Here is a 16,196-nt window from a genome sequence, read left to right as displayed (position 1 = left end):
CTCTGATATTAATGTTTCCCACACCATATGATTAGGCATAATGTACCCAGTACGAAACTATGTAAAACAAACATGCGAGCAGATACAGGTGTGGGGGGGTAGGGGCAGTGGGAGGGGGAGTGGGGGAGTGGGGGAGGTCAATTCAACAACAGATTAAAGCCATATTCTGCCAATTAATGAAGCTTAGTCCTGGTAAAGAAAACAAACCGCAGGAGGTTGCCGAAGCTCATTATCATTTTCAGAATTTATTTCTCTCTTTTTTTTTTTGTTTACATCAAATATAACAGACATACATTGGCACATGCAAAGTGAACACTTTGTGGTGCTTTTCATTACCATCCAAATCCAATTGAACAAAGACTGGATATCTATTTTTGTACTCCAAACATGAAAATACTCTCAAATATTTACAAAGAAAATATACTTACAATGCCCATCACTCTAACATAATAATCATCTGAGACTGATTTGAGTTGATTTTGGTAAAACAAAATACTGTATGTGGCAGAGCTTGCTGTTCAAGGTAATTAAATTAAACTTCAAGAAAAAGAGGCACAGAAGAAAATCACTTATAAACAATACAAAACAGAAATTAGATAATGGGAACCCCAAGAGAATATGGCTTTAATGGCATTTCAAAAGAAAACATCTTGAAAGCAGATCCATTGTCCTTTTTTTTTTTTTTTTTTTTTTTCCCGGCTGTCTTCTCTCGCAGTGACCCCCTTTTAGCAGGCAAGTTGTTCTCTGTCACAGAGAAGGGGGCCACAACACAAGCTTAAAACCTACAGTTCGGTTCTGGCGGCCCAACCACACTGGCCTACAGCTGTGCTAGTTTCTGTCAGGACACATGTATCATGTCTGGATGAAGGTTGGATGCTATCCACACAGTCCTGGAGTGCATAGGTACTGCAGGTGGTGCTGGGTTGCCTGTGCTCTTTCCTGCCTCTGTCTGTCTGTCTCTCCCTGTTCCCGCTATTGCTCCCTTCCCCTTTTTCAATCACAGATAAAGGACAAACAGCATTCATTTTCAAGGAGATCAGATCCTGAGGTTGTTGTAACTCACGTATGTTTTCTTGGTTGCTTGACCTGAGAACAGAGTAAAAAGAAAAAAAAAATTTAGATTAACTTTGAGAAACAAAACAAACGAAGAAGAAATAAAAAAGCATCTCAAAAGTCAGTAAGCAGAGGCATATGAAACATCCACTTTGGGAAACTCGTCCTACTGTGTCGTGCATTCTCATCATCAGCTGTGTGCAATCAGCAGCAACATTTTCTGAGCCAGTGTATCGTTTCGACTCGCAATGCCCCCATGCGAAGCCTTAGATTCTATTTTCAGATGTGAACTAGTGATAAAAAACACAAACACCACACAAGTGGGCACCGAACAAATGCTACGGCACGCAATGTGATCCCAGTCTGGATTGCCATGGAAACATATCTGAATGTGGCTGAGTGCCTAGGTGCTGTGTGTGTTTGTTCGTTCTCTCGTGCTGTGTATCTATCGTTATGAGAGCCAATTTGAGTTCCAAACCTTCAGAGTGAAGGCGTTTTTTGTGAACCAAGGTCATTCTGGCTTGTCATGACTTCTTTAAAAGGCTTTTTTTTTTTTTTTTTTTCAGGGAGGAATTGAGTCTTGCGTTAAGGTTAGTCTTTGGATCAGGCTGATATTTGGGTAGGGTGCTGTGTTGTGGTTAAAACTGAGATAAGAAAATGTCTATGTAGTCAGTGGATCAATAGAAAGCACAAGGATGTGTATATCTGTGCACACTTTGTACTGTCTGTATAGTGGAGAAGGGTCAATATACATTTTCTTCATCACAGACTTTGCTATAAATTCCCATTCTGCTGCTTTAATGTTGCCATGCCGACCAACTCCCATGGGCTATGCAATTAAAGTCGCACCATTTCTTTACAGCAGCATTTTGTAGTCTTGGCCAGCGAGTATTATGAATAAAACATTAGTAAATGTACAACAGAGTCTTGCTGGTAACCATAAACAGTCTTCAAAAAGTGCATTTACATTTTGCAGAAATGTCTATGTGTCTGTGTATGTTTACTTCTCTGGGATTAACACATCTACCTATTCTGTCATCTAAATGTTTAATATTGATAGCTGATTATATACACACACACACACACACACACACACACACACACACACACACATATATATATATATATATATATATATATGTATATACATATGTCTCATCCCTTAACTTTTCTTATTTTGCCCTGCTGTTTGTTAGGTTGTGTTTTCTTCCCACAGTATTCACTGTTAATGAAATGAAAAGCATGAATGCATCCACACATGCCTGTTTTTTTGTTCTTTATATTCGGAAAAAAAGTTGTACAGGACAGTGTATCGCATCACCATCTCTGAATTACGGGGTGAATCCTCCCGTCTGAGAGCAATCATGAAGATATTACACTATATCAATACCAATGGAAATCTGCAGAGCTGTTAATGCTCTTAATCCTATAAATCACTCCAAGTCATCTCATACAGAGCTGATGGGCCCTGAAAGGGAGGCATTTGGCGCTCTGATGGTTACAGAAATTGACGGACAGTCTCCAGGGATGGTCGAGGCACAGTTCAGGTTTCGGGGCGGTCATGCACATAAATTTGCCATTAATAAATGTCACTTCCACTGCTGCTAAAAAAGAAGGGCAAGAGGAGGAGAGAGTGCGCAGGGAGGAGAGACGAGGCGAGAAGACATTCATGTAGGAGAGACAGAAGGTGAGAGACACACAGAACAGATGACACGCTGCACTTTTGGGAGGGCCTCCGCGAGACCGCGTGCCCTGCTTGGGGACTTTTGATGTGCTGCTGCGACAGATGTTAAAGTTTCACCCAATATGCAGAATATGTATGTGCTCGATGAGCCACATGTGTGACTGGCAAGGATGTGTTCCCAATCCCCTGATACACTTGCATCATCACTCTGACTTATATGCGCGTAACTCACACATTCAGTCACACACTGATACACACATTGAAAAGCGTACGCACAGATGAACGCTTACAGTTGCACACAAACACACAAGCTCGTTCGGCTCATGACAGATGAGCGTGACAACTGTTGGGTGTTTGGAGAAATTCCCAGGAAAATCTGTCACCTCATAGGCAGAATTCAAAGAGGGGTTGAGGGGCTGGTGCACCTGTGGGTGCCATGATCACTCTATGTGATTAGGAGCGTTGTGGGAGAGGAAGCCTTTGGAGCCTCTGATGTGTGATTTGCATGAGCTGTCAATCATATCTGTCTTCATCCTGACTGCCTAGCAACACTGGTCTAAAATCCAGCATTTACGGTTTTTCTTCTCTAAAACCATTTTTAGTGTCTGTGTTGTTCACCTAAAACAAAAACTCCATCACCTAACTACGGAGGAATGCAGGCTTCCCTATCACATACTAATACCCAGTATTGTCTTTGCTAACAGGATCACGCTTACTGTTTCAGATGAAGGGTGGTATGAGTAACACACAGCTACAGAGACAGATTATCTCCCATCCATTCCTGGCGACAAAGCCTCGCGTCTTCAAATCTCTTCACGGAGCAAGTCCCCCATCTTCACTCATACTCTCTGCTGTGCACTTGGGCTAAAGGTCTAAGCATTTATCGGGAAGCAAGATAACTAGGTCCATTCTATAGGACATTATACATACTTTTTATCCAGCAGCCGCCCAATTAAATTGCTGGAAGGGGTCTTTCTAGTGATGAAAGGAAATATGAGAAGGAATAGTGCGACATCTCATTCACTCGTCTAGGGAAATAAAGATTTTAAACCAATTGAAACCTCTGCTCTGCAGATATATATGTATATATATATATATATAGAGAGATCTTAACTCCTGGGTCTTTGTGATTCATATCATGAACTAATCTCCATGAGCTTTATTAACTCACTAAAAACAAACCAGACAGAGAGACTGTGCCTGCTGTAAGTCACAAATACTTGATATGAGATTTACGTGTGAGCTGCTAGTTTTCCTGGATATCACCACAACATAAAAACATTTATATCATGTATTTTCTTTTATTATCAATGACTGACTATTGCGTTCAGTGTTGTACTTAGGGTTAAATACTGTAGGGAGACTTAAAGTAAAGTTAAGTGTTACGGCTTTATTCTCTATTTAAATATGGATTCATTTTGACCAGAAGTCATCTTTTAAGCCTTGTGATCTAATATTAAAAAAAAGTACGGTTCATGGTGCATATATATGGGGCTCTGAGGCTTCGTGATTGTCTCACTGGGACACTTACTCATGGGGTCAGCAGCAGGGTTCTCACACAGCTCAGTCTTAGCCTCTCCATTGGGCCTTTCATTGGGCTTCTGGGACAGACGTGATGACATTGTGGCAGCTGTGACCACAGCCTTGAAGCTGCGCTTCCTCTTCTGTACGTTCAGCTCAGGGTGGAAGATAATGATGTACACCTTGGGCATGTAGAGCATGCCCAGTGCTACTGAGGCACTGAGGTTCATGGAGATGGTCAGGGTGGTTGTCTGAATGTACAGCTGAAAGGAAGCACAGACAGATAAAAAGTGATTTTAATACAGACTGGAAGAGCAGAAAACACACACATAAATGGATAGTTCCTTTGTTTGTAGTAGGGGCTTCGTAACATCTCTATAAGGCAGAAAAATAGTAGCATTTAAACCCTTATCAAGAAAAATGGGGGACAAGACAGCTTTGATGGCTAAACATCTGTGGCCAATTACAGAACAGTCACACTGCTGAGCACAGTGATGAGGCAAAACCTAATAATAACCATTGCCTGATAACAAGATATGAACATCCAGCAAAAAAAAGTTCATTGGTCGTTGCCGTTTTTTCTTCCCCGGAGTGAAGAAAAATCTAACACAAGGACCTTCATCATTAGCAGATGTGTTTGTTTGATATACTAGTGTAGTACAAAATTTCCTGATAAGAACTGACAGTTCAATTCAATGATACAATTCTTGTTTTGATGATCTAGCTTTATTATCAGATACAGTATGTAGGTGGTCTGCATATTTGCTGTGTGTAGCTGTGGGGAAAGGAGCAGCCATGCACACTGTAACACAATCCAGCGGCATTTATTAAAGCCTGACCTGCAGCTACTCACTCAAGTCAAAGACGGTTCAAGCGTATTAATGACAATAGCAGAAGCATCACCATGTCTTTATCAAAATGTCCTCACTTGGCCTTGTTTCTACCAGTCTATCCACTCGGAGCCTCGACTAGATTGACAGACAACGGCCATGACATGTTGCAGTCACCTTTGCTTTCCCTTCCCATCAGATGTTTTATCTCACCACTCAAACATTCATCAGACCAATCTACAGCCTCTCAGCTGCTTCTCCCTCCACTAACAGTTCCTGGAGCTGGGCCCATGTTCATGTAAAGTACAATAACAGACTAAGTATGGACTAAGACCATTGTATCTGCGGTGTACAGCAGGTCTGCATTTGTTTTTCTGCTGCTCTGCACCCAGTGGAGTGCAGCCCATGAAAGGCTCTCACTGCCTTAAGTGGTATGATCATTCACAAGGCAGCCACTCATGTAAGACTTTACACTGCTACTTTCTCTTTGCGTGACATTCTTTTTCTGAGGTTACATAACACCTTTCACATTGTCAAATTGTAATTGTGAACTTACATGACCCAGATCCCGCTATCATCCAGGTTAACATGAATTTTATATGGTGACCTTATTAAAAGGTAGTGATTTCACTATGAGGTAGTGAAGTCAGTAATTCAGCAGACAGGCAAGAGCCTCTTGTTTCATTTAAGGGTCTTGGAGGAGAAAGAATCACTTCAACGGTTGGGGGGGGGGGCATTATTGTTTCAAGAGCACATCACCAGAGCCTCCTCACTAATCTACAGCACTTGAAAGCATCAGATGTCACTTATGTGCTGCCTTCCAGTCAACCGCTGGTAATGTGGATGGGGAGAGGATACAACTGTAAACACATTAGCTACCACAGGGTAGTATCTGCAGAGCAGCGAAATGCTCCCCGATTCACTGAGAGGGAGAAATGTCACCATTTGCATACAGTTTTTCCTGGCAAATAGCACGACTAATGGTTATTTCTTTCATACAAGATGGTCTCATTTACATGCCAGTCATGCCTTTGTCTTCCAATCTCCACCAATCATTCAGATGCCTGATATCATCAACATGCCAATGCACTCAACTGCTTCTTTCTCTCTCCATCGCCTCCTGTTTCTCTGTGGAGCAGCATCAGAGGCGGTGATCTGGCTGGTGCACCATGCATTAATAAGTGTATGAATATCACAATGCTCTCAGTGCACTCTGTCCTGTGTCATTTGAAGCTGGGAGAGAACAGAAATGTTGGTGTGGCTTCTCTGAGAGTCTGAGCCGTGAATTTGCAGCCTTTATGATTAGATTTCGAGGCAAATGATCAAAGCATTGCGAAGAGTACACATGGCGTCAAATATAATCACCAGAGAATCTCCGCCCTGCGCTGTGTTTCCATGTTTGGTAGTTGGTAACCTGTCTGGTATCCATAGCAACACTACAGAGTTTGGTGCAAGCAACTACACACGACTGGAATAAGCTTTTAATGAGATTCTGATACCTTAGACACTGCAACGCTGACCCTATCAGAGCTGATTTATTGACCATGCAGGAGAGCAGGCGCACAATAAGCATTAGGCGCTTGCTCATACTCATCACACACACACGCGCACACACACACACACACACACAAACATGTGTAGGTATGAGGGCTTTTGCTCCCTCTAATGCAGCTATGCATGCACACAAACACACACACACACAAACCCAATCCTTTTTCTTACCCTCTCTAATCACCGACACAGGGTTTTTCTTTTTGCTTCTCTATGAGCTTGACCCAAATTCGTAGCCCCTCTCACCCACCACTTGAATGTTTAGCTTGTCACAGAACATTCATAATTAATTCCTGTTGCTTTAACATAAATAAATACATGAAGTCATTTTCACAACCGCTTGGCAACTCTCTATTTATAGCCGCAGTAATGATTTATTAACGTCCTCATCAGGAATCAAACGCTTGATTTTGAATTTTACATCTCATTGACAAGTCAAATGCCAACATCCAGCCACAACAAATGGCATGTCCTCCATTTAGACAAAAGGCTGTTGAGGGTAATTTTCATAATTATACCCACCAGGGATATACTTACTGCAAAGGCAATTTAGGTATGGTTGAGTACTATAAATGCATACAGTGATAAGGACTTGATTCAGTAAGTGACAATTAGGATGCTCTCTGCCCCATTAGAGAATGCCTTCAATAATGGATCCAGAGGATTTGCAGTCTCTTCTCAACTACCTGGATGTCTTTTGTTCTTTTGGGTGGCCTACTTTCTAGCCCGGCTCATTTCATGAATAACTCTGCCTGGCTTTGTGCTGCAAAGCCCTGCTCCATAATGGAGACACCGCTGTCTGTGCAGATGGTCTTCCCTCCATTTTGACTCAGCACAAGAGGTCCTCATTCATGGGCATCGGGGTTGGTAGATAAAGAGGCTGTAAGACATATGACCTGCTCTGCCTGTGTTAGAACAGACAAGTAATAATCAAAACAATCTGAGGAAAAGATGCTGTTTTGTTTCCTCCTATCTTTACTGTGTTGTGTTCATTGTTCTACATTGGGCCCATGTTTATGAATGAATGAACTCCTGACTGGACAGACCTTGGCAAAAATTTAGGAGAACTCCAGACTGGAATTGTTGTGACTGACTCAGTTCTGGTGCAGAGGAGAACACGTGCTGTGTCCGCAGAAAGCTTACTATGATTTTTTTGCACGTAGGAAAGTGAAGTTTTGTAATGGCGATGATCATGTCAGAACCAACAATTTCCACAGTCAGAAATCAAACTTTGATCACTAAAATCAAACTCTGGTACCATTATGTTTTGGGGTGAGGTCATAAAGATTAACCAGGACCAAATATTTGGTATTAGTTCCACAAACACTACAATCTGTTCGATGTCTTTCAACTTTTAAAAACACAGAAAAAAGTTTCTTCTAATCTCAACTTAATTTAATTAAATATACAGCTGGGTGACAAATTAAAGGAAAAACCAACATGAAGTGTCTTGATAAGAGTTGGGGCCACCACAGGCTGCCAAAGCAGCTTCAGTGCTTCTTGGCATTGATTTTATAATTGGAGGGGTGAACACCATTCTTCAAAAAGATATTCCCTCATCTGGTGTTTTGATGATGGCGGTGGAGATCGCTGTCTAACACGTCAGTCCAAAATTTCACATAAGGTGTTCAACCGGGTTGAGATCTGGTGACTGCGAAGGCCACAGCATATGATTCACATCATTTTCATACTCATCAGACCATGCAGTGACCCCTTTTGTCTTATGGGTGGAGGCATTGTCATCCTGTCTCTCCACTCACTTTAATTTGTCACACTAAATTAAACTCAATTAATTAATTTGGGTATTAAAACTTTGCGTACATGACCTAAAACTTACATACATACTGCAGTCTGCCTCTGGTATAATCTGCTTAAGGTTTCAAGCCTAAAAAACATCAGATTCACATTCGATTCCCCATCTCGCCCAAAAGTGTCGGGTCTAACTTTTGTCAAGAGCAGTTGTTTGCAGAGAGACAGTAGGATTAGAAGTTTCAATTTTCATTTTTCCCTCTGAAAGTATAGTTAGTCATTGCTAACGATACTTGACAGCACAGTCCGTCTTCAAGTTCAGGTAGGTACAGGAGACATCTTACAAGAGCCTAAGTGGTTTCCAGGCATGTATTGAGGTTCAGTATGTCAATTTTATTTATTTATTATGTGAGTTTTATGGCATGGTACGTGAGCTTTCATGGCCTGAAGTTCTCTTTTAAGTGTGACTGAATCTTTGTGGGTGGTTTTACCAGAAAGTTTCTGAGTGTTTCATTATATCATCATCCTACTCTACTCTGAACTGGAAGAAACATCCTGTTTCGTGGTCAAAGACGTTACAGAATAAGAGAATTCTCATGTCCACTGACAGCACCCCTTCACATTTAGATTCATGTTTTTGTGAGTATGTGAACACTATTTTACACATTTTTATGATGTCTTATTGTTCAAAAGTCTGCAAATGTCTCTAGCCCTGACAACAGATGAATTTAGATCCTGGTAACTCTCACAGTCATTAACTTGAGAGTGCACGTGTGCTTCCCTCAACATGAGTTTGGATTGCGCAAACAGAGGGAGGGGGGAGGGGGAGTCACAGGTGTGGAAGATGAGGGCATCTAAATGGTGTTGAGTTACAGAAATGCCACTCAGTGCAGTGACAACTTCTGCTACAATGCAGTGTAACATAAGGTCAAACAGGCAGCTGATTTTTCTTTTTTTTTTTTGGATTATCATTTGAAGCTGGCATCATATCATCTCAGTGTTTTCATAAATCCTTTGATATTGGACAACCTGGGGTGGGAGAGATGACTCAAACCTGTGTGGGTGTTCAGCCACATCTGCACATAAAAACACCACCATTCGTGTGCAAATCTACACACAAGCACAAACAGCATCAATCTTATCTGTCACCGGCGACACTATTTTTCATTATATTTGTATTTGGTACCATTGTTTTAGTGAAGGATTCATGAAGGAATCTTATGAGCCAGTGAATACCGTCTTAGCAGAAACAGATGGGAGGAAGGTGAGTTGTAAACTTGAGCATAAGTAAGCTGAAATGATGGATAACACCGCTTCACTTCACTTCACCTTAGCTACATACGGTGCCGCTTTTGCAAAGGATGTTATCAAGACACGCAAAGGCACTTCTCACCAGCAGTGGCTGGGGAGTAAGCAGAGACGCACCCACTAAGGCCATTACACCAGGATGCTGTGGTGTGAGCTGGAGGTGAGTATAAGGCAGGAGCTGGTGTGAACAAAGAGTTAACTGCATAAAGGGGAAAGATAAACACATTACTGCCTCACTAGTCGCCGCGAGTAACATAATGAACTCCTAATCGCTGCTGAGGGTGTAATTCATCTATGAAATCAGCAGCAAATTGAGATGAGGAAAATCACTTTCTGATCCATCTCATGCGGTAGCTTAGCAGGAAGGATATTGAACCGTGTGCCTCTCAAAAGGTTAGGAGTAACACTTTCCTGTCAGCATCGATATTCTGTCAGTGGAAAACTTCCCCGCCGCTCTGTCTTGCACACATGGCCTGCCAAGCAGCACGCGCAGCTCATGAGTCGAGCAGATGAATGCATCTGTATTCCACCCATTGCTGGCCAGATAAGCAATGACTAGCACAGAAGGTCAAAATGTCATATTCTCAATCAACTCCAGTAGCACCCAATGTCAAATGCTTTGTTGAGTGGAGCGCAGCTGTCAGAAGATGGAATGTGTTGAATCAAACTTCTATTTAACCCCCCCCCCCCATTTCTCCCTGCCTTCATCCTCCTCTAGCACCTCATCCCCCTCTTCCTCCACCTCCTCAACCGGTTCGTCTCTCTCTCCAGAATAAGGCATAATACTATATGTTGAGCCTTAGGCATGAGAGCTAAGAAAATGGCATCTGCAGCTGTGGGCACTCCCGCCCATATCACTCCACAGGCATTTCCAGGATACTTGCTGCTTAACATCAACTCTTCCTCCGCCATGATATGCCTATTTCTGTCTCTGCTGGTCCGAGTGTGGGTTTCCATGCACATCAGAATCATGTGAATATGAAATCAAAAGAAAATGAAGCAAGAACTTATACAGTCAGTAAATGCGTGTGTGTTTGTGTTTTCATTTTGTGTTTGCAAAAATATGCATGTGTGCATGTTTGGACAAGATAAAAACAGGGCCGAAGGAATGAAAGGAAAATTTGTGAGAGGAGGGAGAGAGACAGACAAAGAGAAGGGTGGTGACAGAGAGAGAGAGAGAGAGAGAGAGAGAGACAGCAAAAGAGAAAGAAATGACTCACCTTCTCTGCCGACTGGGCTGTGCCAAAGAAAATCGGGATGAAGGCCAGCCAGACTATGCATGTGGTGTACATAGTGAAGCCAATGGGCTTGGCCTCATTGAAGTCTTCTGGTACGTCCCTTGTCTTGATGGCATAGATGGTGCAGGTCACCATCAACAGGATGCTGTAGCCCAGTGAGCAGATTATCTGTAGGTCTGTGATGTCACACTTCAGCACACCACGGGCCAGCATGGGGTTAATGGTTTTCTGCTCATCGTAGTCGACGATGGTGTTTGGTGGGTCCACAGCGAACCACACCAGCACGCCCAGCAGCTGCACACAGATCAGACTGGAGGTGATGGCGATCTGGGAGGTGGGACTGATGAAACGCGGGGCCGTGACCGTCTGCTTGCCCTGCTCGAAGATCCGATAGATACGATTGGTCTTGGTGAGCAGGGCGGCGTAGCTGATGCACATGCCCAGGCCCAGGAAGATCCTCCTGAAGGCACACACAGCCACGTCAGGCTTGGCGATCATGAGGAAAGTGATGATGTAACACAGAAAGATGCCCGTTAGCAGCACATAGCTCAGTTCCCGGCCTGACGCCCTAACGATGGGTGTGTCATTGTAGCGTATGAAGGTCGCCATGACGAAGATGGTGGCAATGATGCCAAGCATGGCCAGGAAGACGGGGATTATCGCCCAGGGGGAGTGCCACTCCAGCTTGACAATGGGGATGGGCTGGCAGGCGGTTCTGTTGGGGTTGGGCCTCATGTTGTAAGCACACAGTCTGCAGGAAGTCTCGTCGTACTGGTACTGGTAGCCGTCACACAGCTCACAGTGCCAGCAGCATGGCATGCCCTTTACCCTCTTCTTCCTTTCTCCAGTTTTGCAGGGCAGGCTGCACACGGAGATCGGCACCTCCTGCTCCCCATCTGGCCACTGAAGCTCCTCCAGCTGGGAGAGAGATGACACACAGTGCAGGAGGAGAAGGTTAGCAACAGACGAGTTACCGACAAAGATAAGAAACCATGTGGATAGTGAGGAATATCTGAAATGTTGAAAACATTCATGTACAGCTCCACTGCTGCTTACTTACTGGCCCTTAATTGCTGAATCTTGTGAAATTACATTCTTTGCAAAAACAAAATGAAACACAATCCTTTCAAATGCCTAAAAAATACCAAAAAAAGAAAAGAAAACGTAATCAAAACAAACAAACAAACAAAAAAAAGATTAACCTAATACAAGTACAACATCTTTCTTGCCAATTTCATAGAGGGATTGCCTTTTCTAATACTTGAAAGTAATTGAAATCACCATGGCAACAGAGCTTACCTTTGTTCAGTGAAATAAAAATAAAGAAATGTGAAATGCAAGATACATTATGTTTTAATACGGGAGCCAGTGAGGTATGAAATATGTGATGAGAAGGAAGGAGAATGGGATTTGGGATTGCAAAACGCCTCTTTTAGACTTTGCAGAGCTATTTCTATTTATGATCTTGTCATCAAAATGAAAAGTGCAGTGTACAGAAACACTGAAGAACTATCTGGAATTCCAATCCAAAAACACCCTGAGGTGTTTCGTGATTTAAGCTCTAACAATGGCTTTAACGTACAACTCAGCCTAAAAATTTTTTAGGGCTCTAACATATTTTGTTAGTGTGCTAAAAAAGCTTTCATAAAACTCTGAGCTGATCTTTTGATGTATTATGAACGTGTACTGATCCGTGGTTTTAAAAGCACAAGAAGATTAAAGATGCACCAACATGAGTTAGGCAGTTTCACAGAAAGTGGAGTTCAACAAACAAAAAGTAATCTCATATGGAAATCAGATTTTTTTTTTATTGTCTACTTAAACAGCTGATCTCACAGATTTAAAAGGTGTTTTGAGAGAATATGTATTGAAATCACAGCATTGCATAAAATGTTACTGAAAATGAACTGTGACTCCTTAACTCCTTAACATACACATCAGCAGATAAAAACTTCACCAGGTACAAATACCATCACATATAACATGAGTCCAGCTAAGGACACAAATAGTATAGCCTCCATCAAATGTGGCAACTGCCAATAATTGTAGATACAGAGCCGCAGCTTTGCAGCAAACAAACACACACGCACACACGCACACACATGTCTGCAGTTTGTTTGTGTTGTGTGTACCTGTATGACAAATGCGTTGTTTCTGTGGTGTCTGGGCAGATTATCATCTGCCATTTATCTGGGGGCATGAAGGTGCCATTTGTTATTTGGACAATGAATGGTGCTCTCTGGAAAACCTCCCGATTACACCCAGTGTGGAAACAGTAATGAGACCAACAGCTCTGTTTCCATGGAGACCAGAAGCAAGATTTTTGACACCTTGGACTTGTATGGTTGCTATAGTTTTCATTTGGGGTTTTTTTACAGTTGTTAATTTTACAGTTAATTTGAGCTGTTGTGAGCCAGAACAGCGTAACATTGTACTTTTTTATCCATGATCAGGATGCTCATTTCAGGATGACCTTTAAATTAGATTCCTCTTTATGTGTTAGTGAACAAAGTAATACCAAATGCATTGCTATATAATTGTATTGTAAGAGCATTTGGCTTGTAATCATACTTAAACAGAATGAAGCACAAATCCCCAGCAACAGACACTGCACCACTTGTGCTATTAAATTCATTCGGTTGTATTTAATTTTTGTGATTTAAAGAGCCATTATGCAAATGTTAACTCATCTGCATGTACATGTCATGTTTGGTTATTTTTTGTTACATAAAAATACATAGAAATTTAATCTCAGGTTTCATCCTATCATTCAGTATGGGTCATTTCAAGCCAGTTTTGCACCTACAACTAATATTAGCCAGTGATTCTTTTTCTGTTTTTGCAAGTGAATTAAAGTTATTCAAATATTCCATGAAATGAAAAATGTCTCCATGCTGTCATCCCCTGGGTTCTACTATCTGTTGGATATGTCAAAAATGTCAACTAAATTACATTTTCACATAGTTTTATATTAAAATCCTTCCATTTTCCTGTAAAGTAGCAAGAGCTTTCATGCGACTGATCTTGCACTCTTGTGTGTACCTTAAATACCCTCAGATAAAAAGTGATCCTGGTTTTTGAGTTTCATCATGTACAGTAAAACTGCAGGAGAGCTGCTGAGCACCAGGAGCAACATGGGAGGTGTGTATTTAGTTGTCAGTTCCTAACAACATCAACATCTTCAGCAGCCCTCTGCTGCCAAAGACTGAACATATACGGACTGACACTTGGGTTAAAAACATGTTCTTTCTCTTCCTCCCACTCTCCTGCACCGTCTGTCCTCCAACCTATGCAGTGGTAGAAGAGTGATCTCCAACAAGAGAGTAAGAGCTAACCTCACAGTTTTCTTTCTGCTTTCTTCTTTTTAATGTTGGACTCTCAAATCAAGTTCCCACTGATGTCTTAGTCCTGACCCAACATCCTTTTACAAATAAAAACATATCAAACTATTTTAATAGCATAAGAAAAATGTGACAGACTAAAATTACTGTCTTTTATCCCCCTTCACACTCGGATTTTAAAATCTTCTGTTGGTTTAACTGCATGTTTTCTTTTCTCTTCTTAAAAGCAGCTATTGGGAAACTAATAACCTTTAAGAAAATCATGTTTCAAGTGCAACTATAAAACACTTTTTATTAACCTTTTATTAAATAAAGTCTAAAGGTATCTTTATGTAGGAATGTGAAATATGTTTAACTATTGGATTACATTAGTAGGCAGCACATCAACTGAAATCTGTGCGTGAACATGTTTCTACATTGATTGCTAGAGGAAAGTATTGCACCTGGAGAATTTTGGAAGATTTATCTGCTGCATAAACAGTGACACTTTTCTTTTTCACAGATTTATTTTCTGCATCTAAAATACATCAATTAGCCTAAAAGTAAAACATGTCTGCACCTGAGCTCTCTCCATATTTGAGATGCAAATAATGTGCAACCCCTTGTCACATAAGAGATTCCAATTTTGGAAAACATTAAAAATCTTAACGCCAGTAAATCTTTTGCATCGCTGAGGGTGGATATCCTTTTTTGGATATAAGCATACAAACAACATTTATAACTGGGTGTCTGTTGTTTGTGTGTTCCCAGTATCAGAAAACTGTCATACCCTGAGCTGGAGGGTCTCCACCCACTGTCCTACCATCTTATACTCTGGGGTAGAGGAATTGGTCATCTGGAACTGGAACAGGTCGTAGCGCCCTGGAGCGTCGCCATTCTTGTTAAACACGACCGAGGTGCCGGCGCTGCCTGTACAGAGCAGGAGGGAGAAAAAGCAGCAAAAGGACAGCAGAATGGAAAAGTGTTAGACGGTGGTGTGACGGGACACAGCACCTCTTCTAATAAGAGGAAAACATGAACTTTCAACCCCTTGCCTGTTACTAGGTGGTGGCCTACATTGACCAAAGCACCACAGTGTGTGTCTGTTCCTCCAAACACCGTGACCTACATCTTGAACCTTCATGATAATCAGGAACAGGGAGGCAAGCTCCCTACTGACCAATAAAGCCCTTCCTCACCTGCTTCCTATGCATCATCATGGCTGCACAAAGGCCACTGGAGGAATATATTTTCCCATTCAAAACACGGTTAGTCATGTGGACTCTCAGCTGCCCTCTAATATCAGAACTTGACTGCTGTTTAAAATGAGCGCACAACTCCTCGGGTTAACAGTGATGCCTTTCAGTCACACAGTGGACAACAACAGGAGATGTAAGGAGGATAAACAGGTCAGCCAAAGCATCATACGGTCTCCATCTGCTCCCAGCGTAGAGCAGCCTGTCTCAAGCAGAGCCCTGAAGATTTCACTAATTAGCTCAGAGAGGACCGCGGACACCTGAAACATTGCGCATGAGAAAATGTGGTTTTTAAAACGTATGTTTGCGTGAGCTCTCAAGCCTGTCAGTTGTGTCTACACTGCTATATGTGTGGACGTGTGCACCTCACTCAATAATACGAGTCTCATGAGAGCAGAGTGTGTGCAAGGAAGTGCGTTAATGCAGATGTCACTCAACATGAGATCTCCTTCGCAGCAGAGAATGTTGAAGGGCGTTAATGGGAACAATGGTTGCATTTTGTTTTATACATGAGGTCTGCATTGTTGATGAGGTCATTTCTACCATCCCACAATGCTGGGAGAGAATGAAAAAAGGCCGCATTTTAAAAGTCTATTCACCTTGGCACTGCACATAGTAGTTCATCAGCACAAATGGAAATACCATTTTTGAAATGGGACGGGGGGAGTCTGACGACACTTGGCATG

At 42.0% G+C, this 16,196-nt stretch overlaps 1 protein-coding gene across 1 annotated transcript in view; it reads right to left on the bottom strand.

Annotated features, from left to right (window-relative positions):
- Positions 1 to 225: 225 nt before the first annotated feature.
- The window catches only part of LOC139620710 (metabotropic glutamate receptor 7-like), a 60,082-nt gene continuing 44,111 nt past the window's right edge, over positions 226 to 16,196 (bottom strand). The window contains exons 7-10 of the mRNA XM_071476508.1: positions 15,045 to 15,184; positions 10,917 to 11,852; positions 4,269 to 4,521; positions 226 to 1,086 (exon numbers count right to left, since the gene is read on the bottom strand). Of these exons, the coding sequence (XP_071332609.1) occupies positions 1,037 to 1,086; positions 4,269 to 4,521; positions 10,917 to 11,852; positions 15,045 to 15,184 (1,379 nt within the window). The 3' untranslated portion in view covers positions 226 to 1,036. The remainder of the gene's footprint in view (positions 1,087 to 4,268; positions 4,522 to 10,916; positions 11,853 to 15,044; positions 15,185 to 16,196) is intronic.

This window comes from Trachinotus anak, unplaced genomic scaffold, assembly GCF_046630095.1.
Source record: "Trachinotus anak isolate AG129_WGS33_773 ecotype Australia unplaced genomic scaffold, CSIRO_AGI_Tana_v1 ptg000004l, whole genome shotgun sequence".
Classification (NCBI taxonomy): domain Eukaryota; kingdom Metazoa; phylum Chordata; class Actinopteri; order Carangiformes; family Carangidae; genus Trachinotus; species Trachinotus anak.
This window is presented reverse-complemented; position numbering and strand designations above follow the sequence as displayed.